At 37.0% G+C, this 20,621-nt stretch overlaps 2 protein-coding genes across 7 annotated transcripts in view; one reads left to right on the top strand and one right to left on the bottom strand.

The window, feature by feature from the left end:
* Positions 1–7,534, bottom strand: part of exoc4 (exocyst complex component 4) — a 108,674-nt gene extending 101,140 nt beyond the window's left edge. Inside the window, exons 1-3 of the mRNA XM_079623277.1 lie at positions 7,434–7,534; positions 4,123–4,312; positions 2,097–2,291 (exon numbers count right to left, since the gene is read on the bottom strand). Coding sequence (XP_079479403.1) covers positions 2,097–2,291; positions 4,123–4,312; positions 7,434–7,513 — 465 coding nt within the window. The 5' untranslated portion in view covers positions 7,514–7,534. The remainder of the gene's footprint in view (positions 1–2,096; positions 2,292–4,122; positions 4,313–7,433) is intronic.
* Positions 7,535–9,660: 2,126 nt separating this feature from the next.
* The window catches only part of chchd3a (coiled-coil-helix-coiled-coil-helix domain containing 3a), a 62,030-nt gene continuing 51,069 nt past the window's right edge, over positions 9,661–20,621 (top strand). For 2 of the 6 annotated variants that reach the window (XM_079622845.1, XM_079622844.1), the window contains exons 1-4: positions 9,664–9,945; positions 11,597–11,873; positions 12,033–12,218; positions 19,543–19,636. In XM_079622845.1, coding sequence (XP_079478971.1) covers positions 9,865–9,945; positions 11,597–11,873; positions 12,033–12,218; positions 19,543–19,636 — 638 coding nt within the window. In that variant the 5' untranslated portion in view covers positions 9,664–9,864. Of the gene's footprint in view, positions 9,946–11,596; positions 11,874–12,032; positions 12,219–19,542; positions 19,637–20,621 lie in introns of all 6 variants that reach the window. The other 4 variants (XM_079622849.1, XM_079622848.1, XM_079622847.1 and 1 more) reach the window with 3 other exon arrangements.

Here is a 20,621-nt window from a genome sequence, read left to right as displayed (position 1 = left end):
GAGGAAGAGGAAGGAAGGAAGGAAGGAAGGAAGGAAGGAAGGAAGGAAGGAAGGAAGGAAGGAAGGAAGGAAGGAAGGAAGGAAGGAAGGAAGGAAGGAAGGAAGGAAGGAAGGAAGGAAGGAAGGAAGGAAGGAAGGAAGGAAGGAAGGAAGTGAAGTGAAGGGAAGGGAAAGGAAAGAGTATGGTAAAGGAAAGATTAAGGTAAAGGAAGAAGGGGTAGAAGAAAGGAGTAGAGGAGGAAAAGGAAAGTAATACAGAGAGGAAAGGGCAGAGGAAACAAACAGAATTAAGTAAAAAGTTGAAAGAGAGGAAAGAGGACAATTCAACAGATGTGAGGTAATGAATGACAGCTCATCTGAAAAGCACACACTAGGGAAGTTAACCAGACTGACAGATACGACAGTTAGAAAAGTGTGCGTGCGCGTGTGTGTGTGTGTGTGTGTGTGTGTGTGTGTGTGTGTGTGTGTGTGTGTCTAACAGACACAGAAAAGTGTGTTTTCAGACGAGAGTTGCAAATTGAAACACTGTCTACACCGTAATCTCTGTTGGCAGTCCCAATACTCCTTGTCAGATTTAACACAGTCACACACACACAGGAGGAGAAGAACCTCTGAAGAGGAGAAGAACACCTGAGGGACCTGAGAGAGCAGGATGGAAGCTTGTCATCTCTGACCACCGCTACTCACTGATTTCCCCTGTTGAGTGTGAATGTACCCAGAGAAACCGTGTGATCAAACACCTGATAAAAATGTGCTAAACAAAACACACACTGAAAAAGAACACAAAGTAAAAAAAAAAAAAAAACCTGGAAGTCCATGTTCCTTCTTATTTTTGATGATGTTTTGGGCCCATGAGCTTTGATTAATGCAGTGGGAATGAATCACCTGACCAGAATTGCGTAACTGAATAGGCCAGTTTTGTAATCAGCAGTGGAGCCGTGTTTAGCGCACACGCCGTTTGATACCATCTCACTAAAAAAATCACTGTCCCTCTCCTAAATAACTTCATGTCACTCTTCATGTCACTCTCACTATCACTATGTTGATATAAAACAAAAAGTAAATACAGTACACTATTGTTCAAAAGTTAGGGGTCGATACATTTTTTAAATGTTTTTTGAAAGAAGCCTCACATGCTCACCAAGGCTGCATTTATTTGATCCAAAACAATAATATTGCAAAATATTAGTGCACTTTAAAATAACTGCTTTATATTCTAATGTATTTTCAATTCTAATATATTCCTGTGATGGCAAAGCTGAATTTTCAGAATCATTACTCCAGCCTTTAGTGTCACATGATCCTTTTGAAATGATTCTAATACTGTATGCTGATTTGCTGCTCAATAAATATTTCTTATTATCAATATTTAAAAATGCTGCACTGCTTAATAACCATGATACATTTTTAGGATTGTTTGATGAACAGAAAGTTCCAAAGAACAGCCTTTAATTGAACTAGAAATTTGTAAAATTATAAATGTCTTTTACTGTCAGTTTTGATCAATTTAATGTGTCCTTGCAGAATATGAGTATTAATTCCATAATTACTTTTGAATGATGGTGTAAATATGGACAGGAACTGACAACATTTATGTTTTCATCATTTAAAAGACCTTTTCATCAAAAGGCTAAGTTTCTTTATAATTTCTCTGAAATATCATGTAATGTTTGCAATATGTTATATACACAATTTTTTTTTAATAATAATAATATATACTATTTTATTGGCCATCTTTTTATTGAACTAAATAGCGAGGTCTTGTTCCTTCACTCTTCAGTTAAAAAATAAAAGTACTTTGTAATTGTAATTATTGTATGAAATATATAATTAATGTACTATATTGTATAATTATTGTCATTAAAGTAATTATTGTATACAGAAGAACCCCTTCTCAAGCATCCCAAAATGCGCATCATGAAATTAGTTGAAACTACTATTAGAGTGCAAAGCTCAAGGTAAAGATCTATAATTAGTTTTATATATCAGGGTACAAGCTAGAGAAACAAAAATCAGCTAATATGTACTTACCGTGGAATGAATGGGATTTCTCATACCAACACAGTATTCACAGGCAACCACGAACATACACTCACCAGCATATCCGTGGCGTGCAGGTAGTGCTTGCTGGCCATGGACGCCTCCAATTTCTGAGGAACCTGTTTGATGTTCTCGATCTCATCCAGCAGGCTCAGGACATGCTTGTGCTCGACGCCCTCGATCCACAGCTTCCTCAGTTCATCACGCTTACAGTGGAGGAGCATCTTACAGGACAACAGGTTCTCCTTGACCTAAGCGGAGAGAAGCCCACACACACACCATGTCAGGAGAACTGTTAAAGAAAGACCCTTCACACTTGATGAAGCGAGCATCATCTTTCCAGTTCTCTTGTTTCTTTGCATAATTATTTTCAAGTGTGTCGGCAGCAGGGGAGAAGATGATAAACAAACATTTTGCAGTAGATTAAAACCCAAGCTTAGTGGCTAATTTACAAGGATATTATTTCAGACATCGAAGACAATTACTAGTGATGCCTAATGTTTCTTTTATGATGGCTCACCATGTTTTGGAGCGTGTTTTGGGTGGCGTGGGAAGCAGTAATTAGTTCATTTTTAATGTTCTTAAAAGAGCTTACAAAACGTGAACAAATCCCAAAGCTGGATAAACAAACAGCAAAATTAACGAACATTGCTAGGTTTTATTGGCTGCGTTGGGTTTATGTCTGCCGTTTCCCCACTTGCGCGTGAATTGAGACAGGGAAACGTTTTTTTGAGTCCTCGACTCAAACACATCTTACAGAGTGCAATAAACAAACTCGGTCACCTGTGTCTTTAAATAATAATGAGTAAAGATGGTGATTGGAAGTCCCTTGGCACCTCTCATCAAATACTTCAGCAGCATGAAGACAGAAGTGCTATTCTCTATGTTCTCTGAGGCAAGTTTGAGTGTGTGTGCGTGTGGGAAGCCTGACACCAGAAGCCTGAGGGACGACCCATCAGGCCGCATGGCTGAGAGCGAAGATTAGGCACAAAAACAACACACAAAAAAGCTGTTGATTTGCTTTTAATTTCCCTTTTTGCGTCAAACTGCTACAGCGTGTTGTTTTCCCTCTAATTATGTCTTATAAATCATTCCCTGGGTATTACAGCCAGCATTATATCAGACTGCATGCAGTTTTGTGTGTTTACGTATCGGTAGGTTATTACAGAACTATGTGGGCTATAAAGCAAAGCAGCAGTCGCGTTTTATCTCCACCAGCTGCTGACCAGAAAAAAATATATATATGCGCTGTGAGGAAGTTATTTCAATCAGCCATAAACAAACAGACTGACAGCATGAAGATGTATTACTGTGTGATTGGCAGCTACGTGCCTATGTTATTAAAATATACTACTAACTCATTGTGCAGCTACCTAAAATTAGGGATTTTAAACCAGGGTCCCTGAAGGTACTCCAAGGGGTCTGTGGAGAACATAGTTCAAAAGTTTGGGTTTGGTAAGATTAGTTTTTTTGGGGGTTTTGAAAGAAGTTAATACAAATTGTTGAAAAATGACAGAAATTACACTTCTAATGTTACAAAAGATTTCATATTGCACATAAATTCTGTTTTGTTTTTTTGCTTTCTATTAATAAAAGTATCCTGAAAAGTATCTTTCAACATAATAATAAGGATTGTTCCTTGAGCAGCAAATCAGCCTATTAGAATGATTTCTGAAGGATCATGTGACACTGAAGACTGGAATAAAGATGCTGAGAATTCAGCTTTTTAACATTTTAATAGAAAATGGTTATTTTAAAGTGTAATAATATTACAGTTTTTTACTGTAATTTTGATCAAATAAATGCAGCCATAAGGCATTTCTTTCAAAAACATTTTTAAAAATCTCACTGACCCCAAACTTTTGAACAGCAGTCTATGTAAAACATATAGCACTTAAATATTTGTGACAATGTCAATAACGTGTTAAGCATATATATAATGCTAATTAAATGTATTGTGAAATTTAGCTTTATTATACAGGAGGTCCCTGGTTGAGTCTTGGGAAAATGTTGAAACCCATGGTCTAAAACACACATTCATGGTTATATGAGTTTCCAAACGCAGATGAATGTGTGGCACACCTGTTTGATCTTGTTGCGAGAGCTGGTGATTCTCTCAGTGATGCTCTGGTAGGTTCGGATGGCTGTGGTGAGCTCTGTGTAGTGCTGAACGATCAACTCGTCCAGATCCCGGTCACACTTCTCATAGGCCTCCTCCAGACGGCCCTTCTCTGTCTCTCGGTCCTGCACGTCATCACTGCTGGACAGTGTCCTGACCGAAAGATAGTAAACATATGCTATCTATCACCAAACTATATTTATATACAGTATTTATAAAAAATATTGTAATATGTATCTGAATTTTTTCTTAGTACTGAATATATCTGAAACGCATCCAATACTCATTTTCTGCAGAATAGATACACGATACCAGCTGCGCTTTCTCGCTCTCTCATCTCTCCGGCAGCGAGTTGCCACACAAACCCGCCAGCGGCCTCCCCTCACTCACTCGTTTTATTGGCTCCGGGTGAATATTGTTTTTCGTTTCATAATTTCGGCGTGGGATTGTGCATATTGCGAGTCATTTCACTCATTCCCACTGATTTTGTGCTGACACACAAAGTGCGCGCACATAAAGCCGCCTCTCAGTACTAATTTTTTTTTTTTTCGATGCTTATTGTGCTTAAACAGTCAAATACACACAACATATTGTCAAAATGCTGGTCTTGGTGAGTATTCACATATGTTTTAAGTGAACGTAAACAGTTGAGAAAGAAAATGCATGTGTAACACAGTATAAGGGATCTGTGTGTCAGGTCTTAAAGTGACAGCTGTCTAATGTGCCTGCTGCCACATTATGAGATAATAAATGGCAGTTTTTCCCCATGGTAACAATGTCGAAAATGTGCCTAGTGACTTTGGAAAAACAAATTAATTTATATATCCTATGTTTTTGGAAGAAAAGGTTTGAATGGCCATGACACTTGTTATTTCTGATACCGGAAAATTGCAATTTGACTGTAATACACTTCTTCAGAGAACAGCATGAATGCCAGAGACAAGGCTGCAACCAATATACTGTGTAAGCTCATCATCCTGACATCATTATGATACAAACTTTCAGATGTAGTTGGATTTTTGGCTATTGACTCAATTTCACCACAATCCATCATCAGAAGCCCACCCACTCAGAGAGACCCGCTGGGGCCGATGCCAATCCACCGAGTGTCCCAGTCCGCAGACTGCCATTCACAGCTCAGCTCTCAAAGTCAGTCCTGAACTCATTTCCACTGCGGTGTGGCTTTAAATCAGAGTAAAGGAAGGCAGCACAATCTCCCAAAAGAACTCATTACATTCATTCCAGTCTCTAGAGCTCATAGAGATATAGAAGGAACGTCTGAGAGCCGGTATTCAGTAGGGAAGGGTGCCTTCAAGCTCGCAGTGAAGCACAGATCATGTAGATATAGCTTCCGCCCATAGACTCACTCTTTTTTGACCCCAAGGGATTGCCCTGAAGACATCCTAATGGAAACGGCTGATGGATAAAATGGAGATAAAAGAGCCGTGAAGCAGAGTGATGGATCTCTCTGACATCAGCTTAACTGGGCTCGATGGAAGAAAATACGTATGTAAGCAAGTAAAAAAAAAAGTTCATTACAACAAAACCAAAAGTCATGTACTGTAACTATCATTATCAATTAGGCAGTAACTTTACTTTAGCACACTATATTGGGTTCTGGCTGCCATCTATCATCAGCTGAGAAGCGTTACACCATGAGGGCTTCAAATAGGGCTCCTCAGAGTCAGATCTGTCACATGTTCCACAAGTATGTACAAGAACTTCCTGTCTTCATGATAGACTCTTCCCTGCCTTCTCAATGTCATTAAAAATAAATAAATAAACTGTGCAGACTGGAACAAATCTATCAATATATCACTTATATATTTAACATCACATATTATATAGTGTTTTTTCCACTGTAATTTATAAGATTTATGGTTCGACTTTATATTAGATTTCTTTAACTAGTAGCCTATGTACTTACATAAAAAATAACGTGTGTATTGTGTTTATGTACTTATATTGCAAAATGATTGGGTAAGTTACTCTAAAAAAGTATTTAATTACAAACTACATCTTCAACACTGTGTAATTAGATTACTGTAATAATTACTCCATACACTGTAATAATAATCTCTCTAAAAAAGTATCGCATTACTTATTACTTGATACTTTCCTAATCCCATATCAACCTAGACCAGTTGAACAATACAAGGACAGACACAAAACTGCACATTTGATTCTTTCAAATAAACAATTTACAAATTGCATAAATTATTCTTGAACTTGAGTGTGTACAGGGAGAAAGTTACATTAAAAACATACATTTTACATTACAGTTTTATGTTAAATCCACAATTGTTTTATATAGAATTGTTGTATAGTCAATAACATTAGAAGCAACTGTAACTAAATTACAGAAAAAAATAAGAATAATTCCTTACTTTACTTTTCAAGGGAAAGGGTTAAGACGTAAATATAATTAGAGATGTAATTACAGATTAATAACAGATTCTATTACATTCATTAAATATAAGTATACAATGTAAAAACATACACAAGATAAGTGCATTGTATCAAATTATTAGTTTAAAGGTAATGATACACAGGGCAACTTTTTGAGCAATGTTGTTGGGCAATGTTGCCGTCAACAGGCAACCGGATGAGAGACAGGGCCCCCGACCGATCTACAGTATCCAGATATAAATTTATTGCCCATTTTCAATGGGAAAGTGCCCAAGCAACAATCCCTCGGCAAGATTGCCCATCAGCATAGCTCAAAAAGTTGCCCTGTGTATCATCACCTTAAATGTCAGTACATAGCCTAGTTATTAAAGACACTTAATATAAAGTGGGACCAATATTCCATTGTTGTATTTTCATGTTATTGTTCTTGTATGTTGTTATGTGTATTATTGATGTGTTGACAACCAAAACAAATCAGACTGCGTCAGTGCTGTTTAAGTAAACAGTTTACTAAGTTTTAAAACACAGTCTCTATTTTGAAACTCTGCCAGTCCTGTCAAAACATAAGCAGTCCATTTAAACAACATCCTACAGTAAGTATGCCTGCAAAGTCTGTCATTCAGAGGACCTCACAGCAAACTATAAACTTGAGCTGATGAGGCGTAAAGCCTCTTAAGAAGTACTTGTAATGTAATCCATAATTGAAATAATTCAATATAACAGAATAACAGGATGTATTGTTAGCAAACATGCTAAGCGGTTATCCATTCATCATGTCGTTTGCTTCGCAAAAAGAGGGTGCAAAGATTTAACGCAGACAAAATGAAGCTGGCCGGCACAGACATTGTAAAAATATCGTGCTCACCTTATTACAGAAATAAGTAAACCAGAGGGATCTTTGCTTTTGGAGACAGCGCTCCTGTATCTGCCTGTGTCAGCTGCCATCTTTCCGGTAACTACACCCAAACAACTCGTGACGGACTTCAGCCAATGGGAAGCCTCCCTCAGGTGTACAGGGGTCGCTGGGAAATGAAGTCTTTTTTTGCAGCCATGAAATGTGAGGGATGTTACTGATGGAGAGGAGGTCCGACTCATTTCCGCGGCTCGATTCTTTCGAACAGTTCGTTTCAAGTGATTCATATAATAACTTATAAAGTTGGTAGCCCTTTTTCACCTAATTGCTCATTTTGTCATCATTTCGAAGAAACAATTACAAACTTATTTTGGAACTGTTTATTGCAAAGGGTGATGGATTGGCTATCATTCTATTAAAAGGAATGTATCCCAAACTTCTGTATTAGCCAAAAAAATACAGGTTATAAATGATAAATCTTTGAAAATTGTGCCCCTTTGAAAATTGACCCTTTTCATTTTAAGTTTAGCTTTAGGTTTACTCATTACTATTCCTTGCAACATATTACATTCATAGCCTAAATGTAAATAAAAAATAAAAACATAGGCTAGGCTACTTTGTTTGTTTGTTGTTGTTGTTGTTGTTGTTGTTGATAAGTTGAAAGATTCTTCAAAGAACTAGAATTTCAATTGCTTAAAATGTATAAGAAAGGCTAATGTAATAGGCCTATGGTTTTATATTAATTTCAAAATTGCATTGTAACCCTAGTATATTCTGTTTATTATCCTTTTGCTTGTAAATGTTGTGTTCTTGAAATTAATCACATTTTGCAGTTTATTTTTTTATTTAGCTGTTTATTATTCCTGTTTTGATAATAAAGTCTCATTAGCAGTTCATGCATGATATAATAAATACAATTCACATATTAGGCAATACTCAAATTAATTTACATAATAATAAATAAAATATATACTATAACTAATGTGCAATCAATTTTAAACTAATCATTCAGACCAGTTTTGAGACCAGTTCAAACACTCAAAAGAATGTGAAAGAATTCTTTCACAAATCAGACGTACATTAGCCATGGGAGCAATATGGAGCGAAAGGTGAAGGTTGTTAATTGCTTTCTGTTCCTAGGATATATTGCTCTGGACCTGTTCCCCTCTATCTCCTGACGATCTCTGCTGTAACAAACCAGGGAGGAAAGGGCATTGATTGTGTGGGAAAGGGTCGATCTGGCAGTCTCCTCTTTGACTGATGTGTCCGTGGACAGCAGAGATAACATAGTGGCCAATTTTGTGCCGCTTCAAAAAAGGAAACAATCACGGAGACTCTGAGTTTTTTTTTCTTTTCTTTTTTTCTTTAGCTCCTCTGAGCCTTTAGTCAGATCCAGAAGTTCTTATCGGCTTCCTCTGAGGCCCATCATTTCTGAACAATCTACTGTCCTTTTCTGATGACACTGGGCTTAGGTTATTTCTCATCACCTAGTGCAGGATAAAAGGTTGTCACGATGACACCTGAGGACATGTAGACAAAGACAGCCACCCACTAAAGGACAGAATGCCCACACAGCTCATTTGACATGAGGAGTTCAGGAACTTCTTTTCTACCGTTAAGCACTTTTGGGACAGAATGCATGAATGGTTAAAAATAATGTAATAATATATATATTAAAAAGGGTTACTGTGTGCACATCCCAACTTCTGGCAGGTGCTGGACAACAAGGAATATTAAAATGAAAGGATTGTAATGTCCGCAACACTGCTACTTACTCCCATATTTAATAAAAAGGCAACGTAAAAATAATGTAATGCCTTCGTTTAGTGTTTTTATTTGGAAAAAAATATTTTTAAAAAAAATGTATTTACGCAAATGTAGATTTCTCTAAGTTTGCTACAAGTTTAACAATACCTGTTTGTTATTTTAACAGATTTAATAAAGGTTAAAAAAAGTCCTTGTGTTTTTCTGTCTTTTTAATTGACATGTGAAATCTTAGAAACAATATTAAAGTAGAAGACGTTATTTACAGCAGATTGTTAGATTATTTGTACTAAAAGGCTAAAAAAAAAGCCTGTTGTAAGTCATTATAACTTAGCAGCAAATTATTTATAATTATGATGCTTTAAAATAGATATGTAGGCCTAATGCTTATTGTCCGAAATAAATTAATATGCATATTCTTCAAAATCCAATACATTTTTCTTCCATTTATGTTGTCCAATAGAGACACTCAAGCACTTGCGCTCAACGAATGAGAGTCGTCTTTCTTCGCCTGTGCCAGGTGGGAGGGGCAAAAAGCGGAAGCGCTGTGTGTTTCTAAACTGGAACGTGCGGCCCTGGTGCTCGCGCGTAACAACCTGTCAACTCTTTACATTTCATAACCACTTATCAGATTTACATGAATTAGCTGGTTAAAGACCAGGGGCTTGTTTGACCAGGAATGGGAGCCAACAGCAGCACGCGCCGCGTGTCTTTTGAATCGGATGAAAATGAGAACGTAACGATAGTGAAGGGCATAAGGGTGAGTGACACTCATGTCTGTTCTCCTCCACCTGTCAAACGCACATCACGCATACTGACGCATGGCTTTAATTCACATCTGCTGTGATTTGAATGCATGCGCGCGGGATCGTGATGAAAGCATCTAACGGTCTTAACTTATCTAACGTTACCTGGATAAACATTGTGTCCCTGACTTGCCTGGACACTCACTTCAGCTGACCTGGAAAACCGAGTTAATCTGGAAAACAGGTTATGCAATTGATACACAAGCCTACCTAAGAAGAGTTACTTTAGCAGACACTTGTTACAGTTCAAGCATTACAATGTCAACCATGACCCCCCCCCCCCCCCCTTCCTCATATAGGTTAAAAACAGTCACCCTTCACACAGCTGTTTATGTCAGTTGATACTGGTACTATATTTATTTGTTTTTAATTTTTGTTTTTAAACATGCAGCTTATTCACACTTGCTTTTTAGAGACTGTTTTGTTTTGTGCTGGGTTTTTCAGTGTTTACATAAATGAGAACTAAGTTACAGCTGTGGTCTTCATCCTATGTGAAGAGATAAAACAGGGACCCCTTGTTATTGTATATAAATGATCTATATAAAAATATGAGTCTTGCATATCAAGCCTAGTCTACAATAATATATACATTTGAACAGTCTCATTCATATATATATATAAATATATATGAATGAGTATGTATTTTTTTTATTTACTTAAAGCATTACTACTACTACTATTATGATTACTATTATTATTATTATTGTTATGATAAATTTTTTATAAAAAGATAATAATCCCCTGTTGAAGGCCCTGACTAAGGATTATCCACGATGGCCGAGAGAGCTCAACGCGCTGCAACTGAAAAAAAAAACATGCAAATAGAACCCCCCCCCTGCAAATTGAGAAAACGTATTTATTAGTTTGACAACACATGCTGCAAATACACACAACAACACAACCAAATACAGAAATGTGCTGTAAATAGCACAGACCACAACGGAAATGTTTCAAGGGGACCTCATCATGCGAGTAAAAGGGCATGTACATGCTTATTGTTTAATGTCTATTCGTCAGTGGTGTTGTTGATGACCTAAAAGTTTTTATTTTTATTTTTTATTTCAACATACTGATCATGGTGTGCGTTGTGAGTATTTGCAGCACATGTGTTGTCAAACGGATAAAGATGTTTTCTTAATTTGCTGGTGTTTTTTCTATTAGCACACGCTTTCTTCAGTTGCAAGCACGTTGAGCTCTCTTGGCCACCGTAATTATCGAAAATTCCTGTCACTTTCATAATACTCAGAAGAATGAAAATATAATTATTGTGTGACTAAGGAAAATAAGTTTAGGAAGTAAAATGACTGAAACTATTTTTTACAACTAAAAAATATTTTACACGGATTGAAATCCAGCAACTTACTATTATTGTTATTTAAATATGATTGGCTATAAGGCCTATATTTATTGTACAAACTTGTCATGCCATCTTAAAAATGCTGTCAATACACAAGTGCATTTACTCAAGTGCTCAGGCAAAATTAGCATTTCTAATGAGCTGGCATTGTTTATCACTTATTTTACATTGTTTGAAACTAGAGAATGTGTAAGAATATTTTCACGATCACAACGCTGACGTTTGTTTTCTTCCCTTCTGTTCTTCAGCTCTCAGAGAAGGTCATCGACCGCATGAGGGAACCCTCAGGCCCACCGAGACCCCAGGCACCCAGCCGAACCCCTCCTGCTTCTCCCCCTCTGGTTGATCCTCTGCCAGCACTGGTGCCAATATCTCCTCCATCTGACCCTGTTACTTCCCTTCCACCTCCTCCCTTGCCAGAGTGGGTAAAACTCCCTGAGCAAGTGACCACTCCTGCACCTCCTCCTCCTCCTCCTGTAGAGGCAGCACCAGCTGCATCAGTGGGTGTTGTATCAACCCCTGCAGGTGAGTCACCTGCGTCCACAGCTGAGCTTATTACAGCATCTCCACCTGTGGAAATAACTGCCCCACCTCACTCCTCCAAACCCAGACCCCTTCCTCCCCCCGCTGATTCTGTTCCCGCCGCTCCTGCTTTTGAGCTTTTCACACCTCCTCCCCCTGTAGAATCCATTCCTACCCGTCCTATCACTAAAACTGCTGCTGAACCCGTCTCTGATCCACCTGTGGAAATAACCACCCCCTCCCCTCCAGCTGAATTTGACACCTCTGTCGCTTTTGCTGCTGAAACTATCCCGCACCCTCCTCCGACCGTAGAGGAACATGTGGCTTCTCCTCCGCCACCTCCTGCCGGTGAGTTGGATTGTTCCGTAACGTAACGCTGACACACATACATGTGTTCATGTGGTTTGCTCGTGAATTATGCTTAAGGGGTTTCACACATATTGCACAGTGCACTTCATCGCCTGTCATTCATGAGCGTTAATGATACTACTCGGGTAAATTGCATCTTGTAAGCACTTCGAATGTGTTTGTACACCATTGTGAAGGGGTAATATTACGCATCAAGTCATTCTGGGTAATTCTACGGAGTTCAAACTTCTCTTAAACACTTTCAGAGTACGTGGGTGGAGGGGAGCCACTGCAATTTTCTTTGAATAAAGTGTTTTGGAATGTAATAACATGCATATAGTACCATAGTAGCTGTTATTGTTGTACAGAATCATCAAACATTCATACATTATAATGTGGAAGGGACAGTGAGAAACGTATTATTGAAGGGATAATTCATCTGCAAATCTAAATTCCGTCATACTCACCTTCATGTCGTTCCAAACCCATAAGACTTTTCTTCTTCAAAACACAAATGAAGATATTTTTCACTCTATTGAAAGTTCATTCCATCAAATATTCAAGAATGCTTCTAAAGGTTCATAAAGGTATAAATGTTATCTGTTCATCATTCAATGCCACCATGTATGCTCAGAAGACTTTGATTTACAAATCACAGTTTGTATAGATTATTTTTTTGATGTCTTTATGAAGCATCAACGTTTTGGTTGAATGGACGTTCAATTGAGGGACAGAAATCTCTCAGGTGTCAATAAAAACTGATTAATTTGTGCGTCGAAGATGAACGAAAGTCTTACGGGTTTGGAAGGACATTATGATGAGTAGTCGTTGGCTGAACTATCTGTTTAAATTATTTTTTTAATGTATATTTTCCTTTTTTCTGCAAAAACGAAGCACATATATCAGAAAGGCACACCTGCTGACTCCAGGATGATTGAGATTTATTTGATCTACTACCATATGGATTTTTAAAAATTAGATTAACAGTATTTAATTTTTTCCTAAAAGTTTAGTCCTCTTGATGTTAGTGAGTGGGCCTGGATCCTTCCATATTATGATTCATAGCTTGTGCCTGAGTGCTAATGAAACGATTAATTCTAACTTGTAATAGAGTTAATGAATCAATGCTGTAATTAGGAACTCCACTTAAGCCAGTTCAGCCTCCAAGGTACCTCGAACAGCATGTCCTCCCAAAAGTGTGTCGATCCGATCACGTCTGCAACCGCTTTGCTTCTCATTAGCAAGTAAGACTTTGTTCATAGATCTTTCAATCGGAAGTTTAGATGCAGTTTTGAGCGATTATAACTGAGATGCCTAATAGGAAAAAAAAAACACAATTCTTATTACTGAATGTGAGTCACATGACTTTTGGCTAAACTATAAATCTTTCCCAAATGATGCCCTTGCTGTGCTCAAAGTCCATTCTTTGATAACATAATGCACACAATAACGTTTGGTAAGTTTCTTCTTTGATTTATGTAGCTTTGCTAAAATATCTGGGATTAAAAATCTCAAAAAAACGCTTTAGACCCAGGTTACACTTATATTTAGCATCGTCCACTTGTGAAAACCAGGTGTAAACAGGGCCTAGAAGTCCCGATCAAGTACGCAATTTAAGACCGGATTTTGGAGCTCTTGTATTTTGGGCAAGTCATTATAGCAGAGTGATGCATTTCCTGTTTTGTGGCTAGTTCAGCAAAATGTTTTTTGTATTTATAAAGTTAACCCACAATGTATCCTTTTGTCAAACAGCATATGCTGAAAATGTACTTGGACATTTCCTCCATGTCTCATCTTTTTCTGGCTGTGAGCTTACTTGCTCCCACCTCCACATAATTAAGCTCATCTAATATGTATTGAAACAGTGGCTGTCAGCTCAAATACGTGTGAAAATTTCTGTGCGCGCCCTCTCTGCCCATAATAGTAGTGTAACCTGCAGAGTCTGTGGGCTGGAGCTGACATTATATGAACTGGCTCTACTTACAGAGAGGGAAAAAGAGACTCCCGCCCGACCGCCCGTATCACACATAACGAGACAGCTCCCTGTTAATGAGACACAGATCTGCTTAATGAGCTCTACCGTGGAGGATCTCACACGACACACTTGTTTTTTCTCTATCCGTCTATCTAAAACTCCCTACATCTCAATCTGTCTCATGGTTTCTCTCTCCCACGTGTTGGTTTTTCTTGCTGGCTCGTGCTTCCCTGGTATAATGATGACAGAAACACTTTTGTGTTCACTATAAATATGTATTCTGGAATTATGTAATACAATGACAGTGAATAGCATAACCCTGTTATTCTCATCACACCCCCTTTGAAACTTGGGAAACTTGCTAAAACATTTAATCTTTTATTATATATATGCTTGTGTGTGTATCTAAATAAATAAATTATTTATTTTTATTAATTTTAAAACTGCTGTATAGAACATTCATTACATTTCTATACAACTGTCACTTGGTGAAATAATAATTATTTTATTATTATTATTTTATTGAGGGAAAAGTGCTAAAAAAACAGATTTTAAGTTTTTCCAGGTTTTATTGTTGTGATTAATGTTGCAATCTTTGAAAGCAATTAAACAATGAACTTTGTGTCATTAGGCTTAGATAGTTATTTTCTGTATTTCTTCTATTTTCTATTGCATACAGCATTTAAATAACAGGAAAAGGCTGATTTAATCGAAGGCTTATTTAATTAAGCTTTTAAAGGCTTATTTAATTTTTAGAAAAAAAAAAAATAGCATAGCCAAAATTTTTGCATAGTCGAGCCAAACATTTTTGTCACAGGATGGATTGTGGTCTAAGAGACCTGATTTTGATCATAATTTTTGACCGAATTTGGTCAAAATTCAGTCCATATTCGGGAAAATTTCCCCAAAAATAATTTTTTTTCCTGATTTATTCACCTTCATGTTGTTTGAATGTCTTTCTTTTGTGAAATGAAAAGTTGGTGAACAATTACCAAACAATTCTGAAATTCTTAGTATCTACATCTAGTAAAAATGACCATACTGAAAGATTAAGCCTCAACTAAACTTAATGCTGTGCCATTTCCCGATGACTCACTTCTTAAATTGTTTCTCTGCCACAGCTCTTCTTGCCTTAAGAGGCTCAGCTCATCTTCTGAGGTCAAAGGCTGTGACCTTAATGAGGGACATTGATTATGTGCGCCCACGAGTGGAGGTATTAAGAGAAGCTGTGGATGATCGAGTCCATCACTAAATCACGGCCGAGTCCCTGCGCACGGTGATTAGACAGTGGTCAAGGTTGATCCTCCTACACGTTCTCAGCGCACCATGAATATTCATACGCAGGGCCCACACACCGTTTTCCATTACGCTCTAATTACCAGCACACAAATCCTTCTTTGTCTCAGCCATACATAAACATACATTTCTTTCCGTTACATATTAAGTAGCTCCTTGAGGATCGCCACGAAACATGTTTACACACCTTAATGAAATGATCTTTTTGCCCCATTTGCATGTTGTTTCATGACAACTTCCATGAAACCTGAGAAGATGAAAGTGTATCATGAGAATAAGAAAGATCTCACTGTTTGATATTCCTGGGAGTCTCTTCATGTGTGTAGAAAGATGTTGAGGCTCGTTTAAGTTGGATCGTGAGGAACGTGTAATGGTTTAGATTAGCCCCTCCTCTTCTCAGGTCTGGAGATTAATGAAACATCTTACGAGACACGCAATTTGTCTCTGTCTGTTATCTCTCTCCCGACTGCCCGGAAGCTACTTTTAAAAATTTCTGCAGAGAATGATGGAGGGAGTGAAAGAGAGAGAGAGAGAGAAATATCTAAAGATGATGAGTTTTTCATCTTTAAGCATTACTGTTCTCACTCAGGAGTGACACGGGCACCCAGACGGTTAATGTCGTTCTGAACTTCTCGGTGACCTCCTGCGAAAAGCCCCGGAAGACTCTCAGATGGTGTTTTAACATACGAGCTGGTTATCCTTTGAATCCACAGAACTCCTTTCTTTATCCTTTTTAAATATTAAAGCCTAGTTTAAATTAATGAATTATGGGAACCTAGAGCCTGAATAAATGTGTGACACTGTAGAAAAAGTCTTAAGCCTGATGGAAAAGAAAAGGGAAAAAAAGAACGAGTGCGAGGACTACATTTTTCTTTTCCGAGAAGCTGATAACAGAGGGTCTCATTCACTAACCGTGTGTGTAGGCATGTATTTGTGCATAAAATCTGTTTGTGAATCATTCCTGATTAAATTAATAAGTTTACACTTAAATGTAATTTCAATTTGGGATAAAATTTAGAACCAACTGAAACAACACATATACCAAAATTAAACTATTCCAGTTGCCTTATATAATAAGTATATTTAAGTAAATAAGTATATTTTTACTATATTACATATTTCTTAATAAATAAATACAATACATATATTTGTTTATTATTATTATATGCTATAACTATAATAATATATAACTTTACCCTACAATGACCTTTACCCTAGTATTGACCCTACAATACTTTATATTTACATATATACATGTACATATACACATCTGCTCATTGACATTTTTTTGCATATGAAGATGAAGCTTTTGTGTATGCTCATTGCTCTAATGATCATTTGTGTTGTTGACGGAGTGCGGATCAAAAATTGGAAGGGAAAACGTTACAAAAATTGGATCGCCCTGTTTTACAGGTGGAGATCAGATGTGTTACCCGTGAAGGATCTCTGTTATTACACCATATCTTTAATTTGATGGTATCCAGTGGGATTGAGGTTAAACAGCACCTGTCTGCCTGTATCCATTACACTACCCTGCTGTTTGATAAATGTTCTGCCAGCGTCCGCAATTAATTTTGTTTCCCTCTTCGGCATTGTGACGGTAACAGGAAGATTTCTCATTAGTCTTGAAGAAGGTTGGTGTAAGTGATAACTTTTAAGTGTTTCACTCCCAGCAGCTTTCCTCTCTTGGCTTTACAGTCTTAAATTGTTTCTAAAATGAACATTGTTACGCAACCGAACCATATGGCGCCCATACTGACTGCTCCTTCCGGCGGCTGCTTATAAAACATTACTTTAAACTACTGACAGCTACTACGTCTTCCTTTTCTGAATATATTAAAGTGCCCCTATTATGCTTTGTTCGAATATTACCTTTCATGCAGCGTGTAATATAGAAGTTTGAGAATGTTAAAGGTCTGCAAAGTGCATGATAAATAAAGTAATTGTCTCCTAAAATAAATAATCGATTCTGAGCTGCCAAAACAAGTCGTCAGCAATTCCACTCTACGTAACAATGTGACAAATTTGCATAATGCCAGCCTATTCTTCATTGGCTTTCCGCAAACAATGTCTACTTTGACCCGTCCTCAAACGACACCATCGTTACTGTTCATATCACTTTGTATACAAGGGCTGAGGAAGCCTGAAATTCAGATATGGAAATAGGCGTTTTTGTAGAGAAGTTAACAGATCAAGGAAGATGGAGGTGGGAACTGTTGAACGTTCAGCAAAACTTTAATATCATAAAATAAACACAATAAACACAAAACGAAAGTAAAACATCAGCCACTCACGGATGACTGCCGCACACGCATAAATAAAACAAAACGTAAATGTCCAGGTTTGGTCCTCTCTCGTCCTTCACTGTCGTCACTCCTCCCTTTATCCAACCGGAGCTCCTCCAGATACGAGCAGGACGGTGGCATTATGAGCGTCAGCTACACGCTTTCACTGCTCTCGACCTCAAATCTTCGAACAAACCTTTTTCAGACTCTTTTGAGAAATGTAGGTAATGTGAATTGTATATTCTGAGAAAATTAAAGGGTTTTTTGACCCTTGATTTAAATCTATTGTAGGAGACATCCAAAACTAAATTAGGAGCCTTTAAAATGGTGTACTATCGGCACTTTAAGTATAAAGAAATACATATATGAGTAGTTGACAATGTTTTCAATGTTTAAAAAAAAAAACTATTAAATGCTCCAATGTGGGGACCTGAGATGGAAACTTAAGTCTCACTTAGTACGTCACGAAAGTTTGTTTTGTTTATTATTTTGATTTATTTTATTTTATTCTATTCACTCCAAATTAGAGACTAGTCTCTCTATCTAGTCATATTTAATATTTATAGTCTGCAAGAATGTTTTTCTCTCATATATTGTGTATCAAATCTTGATTACCATAGTTAGTGCTCATTTATTTACTATGGGGAAAGTTAAGACATTTTTGCTTTGTTCAGTGAGGATTTTTTTAAATGATCCATCACTTGCCTACTTAGTGAATTATAAATACTTTATTTCAAACGTACTTAATGTTAAAGATAAAACATTTAATTTTTTATATAAGTAAAACCTCATATACTTCCTGTTAGACTTTGCCATTAAAGACTTGACTTGGATTTGTGACAAAAGATTAGACTTGGACGTGTCTGTGAGGAATGATTGCTTTAGTACTTTTATTTATTTATATATTTCTTTTTAGACTAAACGCTGGTTGTTTACACAAACTGTAAGCTCGTATCTCCATCTGTAACACTTGGACTTCCTGTCATGCATTAGCTCCAGGCCTCTGCAGTGCTACGGTACTGCTGCGGTACTGCTGCTTTTTTCGACTGGAGGCTACGAGTTTGTCCGTTTTATATCTCTGCTGTGCTTTCACGGACAATTAGCCATCCAGATAAAGAACAGGACTCACACTGACATGTTTGACTGTGACGGTGTTGATATCAACACTAAGTCGTGAGAAGTGTAGCTTTGATTTGTGTGTTTGAAAGTGTTTTTTTGTTTTTTTTGCTTTGCCTCATAAGGCAGAGATTTCTTGAGGGCTCAAAATAATACCCTACCTCACTATATTGTTTACTAACTTCTTAACAGACTTCTTTACAAACAAGTACAAACTGCCTCAAAGAAACTTGTCACACTTTAGTTTAGGGTCCAATTCTCACAATTAACTAACTATTAACTATGACTATTGCCTCGATAAACCCATAACAGTTAGTAAGGTAATTACGTTTAGGTATTGGGTAGGATTAAGGGATGTAGAATATGGTCATGCAGAATAAGTCATTATTAAGTCATTAATATGTGCTTTATAAGTACTAATAAACAGCCAATATCCTAGTAATATGCAACTACGGTAGTTAATAGTGAGAATTGGACCCTAAACCAAAAGGTTACCGAAACTTTAAGTGTACAATAAAACATTCAACTTGGTTATCCTCATAGCATTTCCTTTTTTATGACCTTCTATGCCATGCAACAACCAAAATCAAACACTCAGGAGTGTATTAGCAGTAGCTCAGCATCTAATGTGTATGTTTTGTCTTCTGTTTAGTGGATGAGTTTGAACTGAGAAGGAAGATCTCTGAAGAGCTGGAGAAAGGCCTGGAGGAAGAGAGGAGAAAGGCACAAGAGGAACTCAACCAGCGGTGACTATCAATGCTCACATTTACTCTACCAACAGTCACTAAAGAGCTCAGATCACCTGTCTGAAATTGGTGTCTTTAGAAAGTATTGAACAGAGTACCAAGTATAGAGTTTTGAAAATGTCTGCTATGGATTACTTGCACTGAGCTTTGTGATGCACTTCCGTTTTGAAATGGCACAACTTATTTATTTTCAGTTATGTATATTCACCTAGTTGACTGAACGCCATTTAAAAAAACTCAAAATCTGGACATTTTCATAGACAGGAGAAACTCAATGGAACACAACGTTTTTATCCAACTCAAGCCGATCTGAGAAAGCAGTGGCTGGTGAACATACGTGATTATTTCAACACAGGGTGTCAGTGCTCTTCTAAACAAATGTGTGAGACCTGATGAATAACATCCGTTCAGTACAAACCTTTATTTGTTTGTATAAAATATTTAAAAGACTGGAATAAGAGCACCAATGCACACAAGCAATCCTATTTACCAGTCAATTTCATTTAAAAATGTAACCTCAACAGGCATGAAATATGATCAGTAAGAGAGAAAGACTGTTAATGAGAAGACGAGCACTGGTCTGTTGCCGGTTAGTGGGAAACATATTCAGCTGATTCAAGATAATTCATGTTAATGCAGAGAACATGATTCATTGTTTTAATCAATTGACAGCCATTAAACGTAGTAATAATCTGCGTTCTCATGAGTAACTGTATATATAAAGGTGCGCTTAACGCCGTTATTGTAAACTCCTGAGTAAGTAATAAGTAGAACGCAAAAGTAGTTGTGTAAGTAGTCCATTTACGTCTTTTGTTGAACCTTATGTGTTTGATTTCCTGTACTTATTTTTTTTCCTTAAAAAAAAAAAAAAAAAAAAAATATATATATATATATATATAAAAAAAAAAATATATATATATATATATATATATATATATATATATATATATAAAATAAAATGATTATAAATTAGCATATACATAAT

The sequence above is a fragment of the Phoxinus phoxinus genome, assembly GCF_949152265.1.
Source record: "Phoxinus phoxinus genome assembly, chromosome: 9".
NCBI classification, from domain to species: domain Eukaryota; kingdom Metazoa; phylum Chordata; class Actinopteri; order Cypriniformes; family Leuciscidae; genus Phoxinus; species Phoxinus phoxinus.
Note: the sequence above shows the minus strand (reverse complement) of the source record. Positions and strands in the feature narration are given on the sequence as shown.